Source organism: Motacilla alba, chromosome 2 (genome assembly GCF_015832195.1).
Source record: "Motacilla alba alba isolate MOTALB_02 chromosome 2, Motacilla_alba_V1.0_pri, whole genome shotgun sequence".
NCBI classification, from domain to species: domain Eukaryota; kingdom Metazoa; phylum Chordata; class Aves; order Passeriformes; family Motacillidae; genus Motacilla; species Motacilla alba.
This window is the reverse complement of record NC_052017.1, coordinates 87175140-87184710: the sequence shown is the minus strand read 5'-3', so window position 1 is coordinate 87184710 and position 9571 is coordinate 87175140. Positions and strand designations below refer to the sequence as shown.

At 41.9% G+C, this 9571-nt stretch overlaps 1 protein-coding gene across 1 annotated transcript in view; it reads left to right on the top strand.

Annotated features, from left to right (window-relative positions):
* Positions 1 to 462: 462 nt before the first annotated feature.
* The window catches only part of MOCOS (molybdenum cofactor sulfurase), a 212404-nt gene continuing 203295 nt past the window's right edge, over positions 463 to 9571 (top strand). Inside the window, exon 1 of the mRNA XM_038126791.1 lies at positions 463 to 730. Coding sequence (XP_037982719.1) covers positions 607 to 730 — 124 coding nt within the window. The 5' untranslated portion in view covers positions 463 to 606. The remainder of the gene's footprint in view (positions 731 to 9571) is intronic.

Below are 9571 nucleotides of genomic sequence, written 5' to 3'. Positions count from 1 at the left end.
TATGTATATGGTTATGGTGTATCTGACAAAGCAGAGGATTTTTCAGGAATGGTTTTTACATGGGAGAATGAGCTCCTGATATCCAGCCCACTCCACACCTTTGGCTTTGGGCCGTGGTACTTTGCATTCGCTACACAGCATCTATGACCAAGAGAGCCAGCTCGACGTGATGCCGGAGTATTGCACACCAAGTGCAAAGTATGAGAAAGCCACCTCTACCATTAGCAGCAATGGAAGAGGCATCGAGGGAAATCTGAGCTTGAATTGGAAAATTTTAAGGGAGAGAGATTTCCATGAAGTATTTTAAACAGCACGCCTCAACAAGAGGGCACACTTGTTGCTGCCACCCCCAAACCGACCTCCCAGCGCTTCGGGAAACTTCTCCCTTACGGGAAACTCCTCCCTGTGCCAGCCCCAGCGCCCGGCTCAGCCGCGGCCGGACCGGCCCCGGAGCATGTGGGGCAGGCGGGGCGGGAGGCGGGCGGAGCAGACAGCCGGGCCGGGCCGAGCCGAGCCGAGCGGGCCCAGAGCGCAGCGCCCGGGGAGGCTCCGCTGCCGCGGGAGCCGCGCTGCTCTCCGCGCCGGGCCCTGCATGGCCGCGGAGCCATGGCCGGGGAGCCGCTCTCCTTCCGCGCCTTCCTCGACGCCTGCCCCGCCGGCTGCGAGTACGGCTACGGGCACGGGGACGGGCTGCGAGCGCTGCGGGACCGCGAGTTCCCCCGGCTCCGAGGTACCGCGGCTGGCCGGGGGCGGGCCGGGGGCGGGGGAGGCCCGGGCCATTCCCGGCTCCAATCGGCGCCGGGCGGGAGGGCTCTGCTACGAGGAAGCGGCGGCAGGGGCGGGGACGCTGGCAGCAAGTGCTGGGCTCAGCTCGCTGCAGTGATTTCTGCGGCACGGTGAGGACGCAAGAGGCAGCTCTCCCTGTCCTCCTTCTCCTCCCTATCGTCCCTGTCCTCCTCCCTCCGGCACAAACGCCTCAAAGGTGCCATGGATTCAGTAACAGGATTTCGATATGGTTATGAAGAGGGGAGTTGGGAGGTGAAGGAGAGACATTGTAATAGTAAATCAACCCATTTCTAGTGAAAGCTTATAGTTAGACAGGTGTTTGTGAACTACTTTTACTTTTAGAGGTTTTACTATCCCCCCCAGCATTAAACATCCTTGTGTATACTACTTCAAATATAATCCTAATGGTTACATGATTATATGGCAGTAATTTGTTCTGTTTAAAGAAGTATCAATGCTTATTGTATTGACACTTCAAAAATCCTAGGTCAAAAAGCCCCAGGTAGAGAGTGGAGTAACTGGCATCAGTTTGGATGCCCTATAACTGTTATTTAGGCCACTCTTTCTCTTGAGAGGTTTGTGTTACTGCTCTTTTTATTTTTTTAATTTCACCAAATTTTGTTGATTGAATTCAAAAGTGGGCTTTCTCATGCACAGGTGTTTAGATTGAATGGAGTTATACTTGGCCTCTAGAAGAATATGAAAAAAAAACTTGAGCAGCACTTTAAAGAACTTGAAGATTTAGTAAGTCAGTGTCACAGTGTGTTATTAGACACAGTAGTTACATCAGTAAAAGTTTGAACACTAGAAGTTGCTTCTCCAAAATTTAGGTGTAAATTCTAAAAAGGGGCTGTTTTGTTACTGAAACATTGTTTAGGCCTTTAAGAAGATGAGCTTTTAAAACTCCAGAGAATCGGGCTCATTTCTCAGAGGCTCCCTAGTTTTGAAATAAAGTGTATCTGTTAATGAATGATGTCTGGTGGATTAGTCTGGTTCCCAAAGGGAGGTTACTGCAAAGGCACAGCATTAGGAGTTTTCCTCCGTTTGAAAATGTTTTTGCTAATGTAGTCTTCTGAGTTGTGCAGCCTGCTGAAAGAAGCTGTAGATAACTTAGACTATGTCTAGAAAGAGATGAACAAATACAGGATATAAAATAGAATCTTCAATAATGTTAGCTAATTGAAATTACATAATCATGAGATCACCTATGGTAAGGAGACCTAGGTTGCAAATTCCTTCTGATTTCCCCCTTGGAATTTTAACATGTTATCCAATTAATGAATTGTCATCCATTCATCTTGCAAGCTTGTCACCTCTGTGAAGAAACTCAGTGTCTGTGGGGAAACGTAACTGATTGCTGTGCATGCATGTGGTGTTCTGTCTGGGAGTTCTTGTCTGAAAAACAGTGACACATTTCTGGTCAGGAACTGGTGCCTTCAACTGGTGCCTTCAGTGCCAAATGAAAGGTGGCCAGGGACAGGTTCCTAGGCCCTGCCTAACACATCTCTTGGTCTCAAAGCTGACTAATTGGACTAGTCCAGAGCAGACTCCAGGAACTGGCTGACAGCAGAGCAGTGTGGATGACAAGCACACTGCTTTTGTTTGTTTATTGGCCTCCTTTTATGTAGCTGTGTATCCCCACTTGCCAAAGGTCTCAACACACAGATGTTGATGTAATGGAAAGTCTTCTAAAGCTCTCGGTTTTGTTGTCTTGCAGAAACAAGGCAAAGAAAGGGTGGCTAATGTACAGGTCGGTGGCAGCAATAGTAAATAAATGAACCTTCTCTAAGTGACTTACAAAAATTAGCATTTAGCTGCTCAAGCATTTTCAGTGGCTTGCCAGAACATGCAGGTTGCAGGATGAGGTAGAAGTTTTAAATCTCTAGTGGCCTTGGATCAACTCTCTGGTTAAGTCCTGATTTTACAAATAGTGATTCACTTTATGAACTTCTACCTGTTCGTGGTGTTGATCTCTGCTCTGTGTCTCCCTACTGCACAAAGCTGCTGCAGTTTTGTCCCTTCTAGTAAGGAGCAATCTTAACTAGTTCCACTGGGTAAAAGAGACCAGGTGCTATTTTAGGGAGTTGACAGTAATCATAGAATCACAGAATGGTTTGGGTTGGAAGGGACCTTAAAGATCATCTAGTTCCAACCCCCTGCCATGGACAGGGATACCTTCCACTTGACCAGGTCACTCAAAGCCCCACCCAGGCTGGCCCTGAACACCTCCAGGAATGGGGAGTCCACAACATCTCCAGGCAACCTGTTTCAGTCCCTCACTCCCCTTATAGTAAAGAATTTCTTCCAAACAGCTAATCTAAACTCTTCCAGTTTGAATCCCCTCTCTCTCGTTCTGTGAGTACATGCCCTCTCCACCTCTCCTGTAAGCCTCCTTTAGGTACTGGAAGGGGCTACAAGATCTCCCTGGAGCCTTCTTTTTTCCACGTTGAACAGCCTCACTTTCTCAGCCTGTGCCCTGTTTATTTGGGGCATGCCTTAAAGATCTTTTGGTCATTAAAGGTGGTTAAAAATCCAGATTTTGCTGCTCACTTTTTGTGTGAACAGAATTTTTGGAGTCCCCTTCTAGATACCCATGAATTAAACCTAATGTTTAATTTAGGAAGTCTCATATTTTATGAGCATCTTGTGGTAGTAATTATTGTGTATCAATGTATTCACTTTTTCCTGATTACTAATATTTTGTGGCATCCACTAAGAACATATTGTGCAAATGGTGTTCTCTGGGGAAGGCAGAAATCTTTTCTGTGTTACAGACCATTGCTTAAAAGGTTGCTGATGCTTCTGTTGTAGCTTTAGGGTGAATAGTTGCACAGGTGCCTGTTGAGCAGAAGGTGCAACAGATGTCTGGAGGGAGCACCAGATTAGCTACCAGGCATACTGTGAAGCCAGCATTTCTCAAAGGTGGTCCAGCTGTATCAATTCTTGGGGAGTTTCACTCTGAGCTCCATCAGAAGGAAAGTAAGGTTCATACTCAGTGTGTTGGGGATTTCCCCTTCAGGTTTTGTGAAGAGATAAAAAGCAATACTTTACTTTCTTAAATCAGCAGGGGTCTGTCTGTTTTGGCACAGAAGACTTAAATTTTGTCTTTTAAGCCAAAGTTTATCTTTGCTTCTGTAATTCAAAGGCTGTTAGCTGATGACTAGAACAGCCCTTTCTAAAAATATATGTGGAGTCTGTGAAACAGATCGCTGTTTCACAGGCAGCAGCGTATGTGCAATATGTGACCTTGACTTTAATCTTGTGAGCAGCATACCCTTATCTGCAGTGTAGGATTTTAAATTGTGCTTTAGAAACGGATAAAGAAATCAGCAGGAGCTTATAGGTTCTCTTGTTAAGTAATGGGGATGAATATGCTTCTGTGATGTTTATCATAGCAAGGAAAATACCAGCTTTAGTATGTATCATGGTTTTAAAAAAGAAGAAGCTGACATGTGATTTGGAGGCAGCATTTAATCACAAGATACCTTTCCATTTTAAGTTGTGTGCCAGTATTCTTGTCTAATATAGCTGTGGTAGTTCAGTGGGAGCTTCCCAAGAGCAGTAAGCAGTGGATATCCATCCACCAAATAAAAACCAGCATGTTATAGGAATCAGGTATTCTTTAAGAGCTACTGACTATTTGAAGATAGTCTTTAGGTGAGCTTGAGATGGACTGTCCCATTTAATGTCAAATTGGTCACTATCTTGTACTTCAACATCATGCCTTACCTTAGTAGTATGAACATTTGTGATATGTATGATTAACTAACAATAACATGTTAACAACTAACAATTATAATGAAATTTGTCTTTTAAACAAAAAGGAAAGGCAGACTGAGCTTTGATTAACAGAATTGGCCTTTGTTGCTTTGAGACTCAAATGATGTCCCATAAACTGGTCACCTGTCGAGGGCTCATAGTACTGTTCAGTTAAGGAATAGCGGGGTTTTGGATCTGACCTTACACAAAAATAAGTCCTTTTTACTCATATTGCTGGTAATTATTTGTGTGGTGACTTTTCCTGTGAGTACAAGAATGTGAAAAGCAGATCTCTCTGTGTTGCTGTTAAGTTCTCAGCAGCTTGGTTAGCAAAGTTCATCTCTGTCCTCTGAGAACAGAAAAGTCTGTTTTGTCACCTTTAGGGTAATCTAGGTTTTTTTTTGGTGAACTTCAGAAGTAAGAAATGCATTCTGGTGTGTCAACTCAGAGTAATTTTGTTGATAGGTAGCTGATGCTCACACTTTATGAAACTTGTGAAGATGAGTGGACTGTGAGCCTCAAGAGTCGTGCTCACCTCTTGACTGCAAATGTAGGCTTGCCTTGTCAACCAGAAATTCTACCAGTCTTGTGCCTGAGGCTTTTTCTTTATTTTGGAAAAAAAAAAAAGAAAAAAGAAAAGAAATTTTTTTTTTCATCTTAAAATGACTGCTTTTGGGGGTGTTGGTTTGCTTGTTTTTCTTTTGTTTTGCTTTTTGTAAGACCATTCTGTTCAATTCGGTAGTTATCTTCTATATGTGTACGTGTTACTCTGCTGATTTCTTAACTATTAGTAATTTTTATCTATGGATGAATCTTTTCCTTTTAATCTCATTTTTTTCTTATTCTTGAAGACTAAGTGACTGAGTTTTCAGCAATCCTTTAAGTTCTTTGAGCAGTATTGGGCTTTGACCAAGGAGAAAAATTGATCTTATTCTGTAAAAAACAGTTTGATAGTGAGGGATAAGTTTATTTTAATTAATCTTTGTCTGAAGACTATCATAAACCAGAAACAAGGCATGTGCCATTTTATGGTCAGGTGCAGTGCTTACTGTGAATTCCCTGAAGCACACCCACCCATTGCTGGGCAGAGTTGAGACATCATCTCCTGGAAAGGGCAAATTATTTCTCCCACATGCAGATACTGGCATATGTTAATGTTAATCCAGTGCTTGCCTCTCCCACACAAAGGCAGCAAAACCAATGTGTAGGGGAAGGAGGAAGCTGCTTTTTGTTGTCTCACTGGAAGATCCTGTATAGCCTAGAAGAGATGATAATTGTGCTGGAGAAAAAGTCTGAGTTTCCATATCTCTAGCTCATCCTGAACAGAGGAAAAATCTTCTAAACCTTTCCATTTGGTGTTTAAAGCTGCAAGCGCCTCTTTCTACCACTGTTGAGGCCCTTTCACTCTCCTCAGTGGCTGTGAGATCTCTGGTGTCCTGCTCCTGTTCTCTGTAGCCTCTCCACCAGAATATGATTTGATTTTGTGAAACACCTATTTATTTTTATTTGGAAGGGAAAAGAAAGCAAAAAAATTGTCAAAGGAAGCTGCTGTTGGGCAGTCTGAAATGCTAGAAGGCTTTTGGGAAGATACACTCAGTGGGTGGAGAAAGTATTGTGAAAAGAAGCTGCAGTATGGAAAGTGTAACTGCACAACTGTCGACAATTCTTTTGTAAAAATAACACATACGTATGCTCATGTGAAGCCTTAACGCTTCCTGGTGATTTCAAGACAGCAGCAGTTATCTACATAAGCTCCTATCTAAAGAACTGATATCAAAGAGGAAGCATGTGTTGAGCATAAAGCGTGTTTAGTCCCAAATGCAGTAACAATAGCTGTGTGTTAGTTTCAGGTTTCAGATTAATTTTCCTCTGCCTACACAGAAGTAACAAGTAGTGCAAAGGAATTCTTTACGTTGCATTTCAGGGTTGATAAGATGGTCTACTGTGTGCAGCACTGATCCTTCAGTTGCTGTTAATGATGGACATAGTTCTAAATGAAGAGTAGTCAATGATATTGTCATTGTAATATTTCAGCATAGAAAACAGTGTTAGCTACTTTGAAGTTTAGTCAGTGGAAAAAAAAAAGAAATGTGGAGCAGGAAAGCAAAGTCCCAAACCCTATAAACTTTATACAGCTGGCATGAACTCCAAATATTCAGTGGTATTTTAGAAAAGATAAGTTAATCAGTTGGGACTAGATTATTTACAAGAACAAATAATCATATATAGACATTAAATGTTTTAAGTCAATATGTAGATGTGAAAAAATATTAGACTTGGGAAGATAATTTATGGAACTCCACAGATGCTGCAGGGTATCATCCACCCATTTTCTAAAAAGTTGCACTTTTAATTAAAAGATACATTATCTTCAAAATTAATGCCTGTACAAGTTGTATATTAGTACTTGAAAGTATTGAAACAGGCAGATGTTCCACTTAGAAGAGCACAAGATACTTTTTATCTCTTACTCAAAAATTGGAAAAGCACCAGTGTCTTTTTCCTACAAAATACCACATCAGTGCTGCTTTCTATTGTAGGTGCAGATTTTGGGACAATTGGGAGTGGGGCTGTGGTGGAGCCTCATCCCCAATGGCTACAGCTGTGCAGGACAGGAGAGCAGCATTGGAAGCAATGGGATATGGAGTGCCGAGGTGTGCTGACCAATCACCAAAGGGCACAGAGGGCACACAGGTGTAAGGAATGTAAGATGAAGGGTATAAAAGGTTGGACTGAAGAGCAATAAAGGGATGCACATGCTTGGAGTCTTCTTTGGTGCTGGTTGGGCTGGCAGCTTTCTTCCTTCTGTTGCTTTTGCATCCTCTTAGATTCTTCTGTTTGTCCTCTTGGGTTGTTGTGATGTTGCTGTATGTGAGATGTGTATTGATTCATTGCATGCCTGGTATCACAGAGCTGCTGCAGAGGCATTGCTTGGATGTGAAGAGACTGTCATTGAATTTAGGAAAGCCATACTGCAGAACACTGCATAGTAAAAAGCAGGGATATGAGATTCATAAATATGTGGACAGACAATGTGTTTGGTGAACAGGAAGCCAGTAGGATGCTTAACTCAGAGAGGATATTTCGGAAATAGGATGAGTGTCCAAATGCCTCAGGCTTTTTATAACTTGTGGTTCTTGGCCCAAGCCATCAACGCAGCTGTTTTCCTTTGTGTGACTGACACTAAAGTACTTGTAAGGTGGGCTTTTATTTTGTTTTGCTTCCTGAACTTGAAAAGGGGACTAAAACAAAATAAAATTATTTTTAAGAATATGTCACCTTGGGGTTGGTATAATTATTTTCTCTTCCAAAGTTAATCATGCTATTAATGTTACCATGTCTGCATATTGAGAACCACTGACTGGTTTCTGTCACATTTGGTAGAAGGGAATATGTTTTGAGGAGGCAGTTAGGAAAAGGGTGGTGTCAAGACTGAAGGTGTGGGGCAGGGAGGTCAAAGTTACAGAGAAACAGCTATAGTAGGGCAGGGAGGTGTAAAGACAGGCCACAAAGCATTCAAAAGTCAGACTTAATTAGTTTAATTGCTAATGAGTCAAGTTGTTAGGCTCCTGCCAGTATTTGTATCAGCCCAGATAGATCCTATGCCTTCGTGCTCTTTGCCTCTTCACCTTCTGCTCTGCTGTAGAGAAGCAATGGTCTGTGAGATGCCTGCGGTGGGGATGTGCCCCCCAGGTAGGCAGCTCTGTAAGACTGGCATGCAGGAAGGTGCAGAGTTGCTCTTTTTTCCCCCCAGTATGTGAAATACATGTATTAAATTGGAAGGCAAGGCTTACTCCTCCACAGTCTTATTTCTCCTTCTTGCTTTCAGCATTGTCCTGACTCACTCATGGGAATATGGCTTTCACATGAGAAGTAAGAAACAGATGTTTCTGTGCTCATTCAGATTAGTCCCTGGAGCACCAGGATCTAAAATGCTTTTAAAAGAAAGCTAAGAACACAACTGGACAGGGGTTTTGTCACAGTTTTCCTAAAAGAGAGAGATGTGATCACAAGGATGTGATATTTTGGTGACATCGTTCGCTGTGAGGGATGATTATACACTAAGCTTATTTCTTCTACCAATGTGCAGAATAATGTTCCAAATTAAAATTTGGAAAGATGACAGGAAGCTTATTTGAAGAAATATTCATTAATTAAATTAATGGTGTGTGAATTAACTTCATTACTGCACAATTAAACACCAAATATCACTGTGTGTACCCCTTTGCAAACTTATGAACGGGTCAGGTGAAGTTACACAGTCATCAGAAAGTTTCTCCTGTAATTTCTTCCAGAGGAAGAAATTGAAGCCCAGGATTTTTTGCATGTTTATGTTTGTGCCACACAGCACATTAAAGATGTCATAATTCAGTAATTTGGAACTGATGATATCAGCAACGAGTTCTAGCATATTTTGCTTTTCTTTAGAAAAAAGGAAGAAAAAAGCTTTTTACTGCTGTTGAGTAAAATACCCTGTTCATCTGCTGTGCCATACATTTCCCAATTTATTGAGGAGTGTAGCTTATTAAATGTGTCTCAGAGTTGCATTTTTATTATTTGTATGCCTGCCTATAATTTATTTTAATGTTAAACAGTTAGAATTGTCTAAAAGCAAAATGTTACTTGGCTGCTCTGGCAGAATACAACTTTCTTTAAATCTGTCATCATCTTTGATTCATCACATACAAGGAAATATTTCTTATATATTTAATCACTTTAGCCCAGTGAGCAGAGTGGCATTTCTTTTCGTAATACATTCCCCAATCTCAGCTGTGATGGACAATTTGCTTTGATAATGCACCTTGCCTTCTCATGAGACTGGATGAAAAAAGATAAATGAAAGTGGATACCTAGCAAGAATTCTCTGCCTAGCAGACTGAATGCCCCCCCCAAAAAAGGGCTATTTCATGTAGAAAGACTGCATGAAAAAGAAGCTTTTACCATCCACAGACATGTTGTTTTCTCCTCCACACACAAAGTCGTTGGTATTGCATAGCTGGGAAGCTGATCAAACTAATGTTTAGAC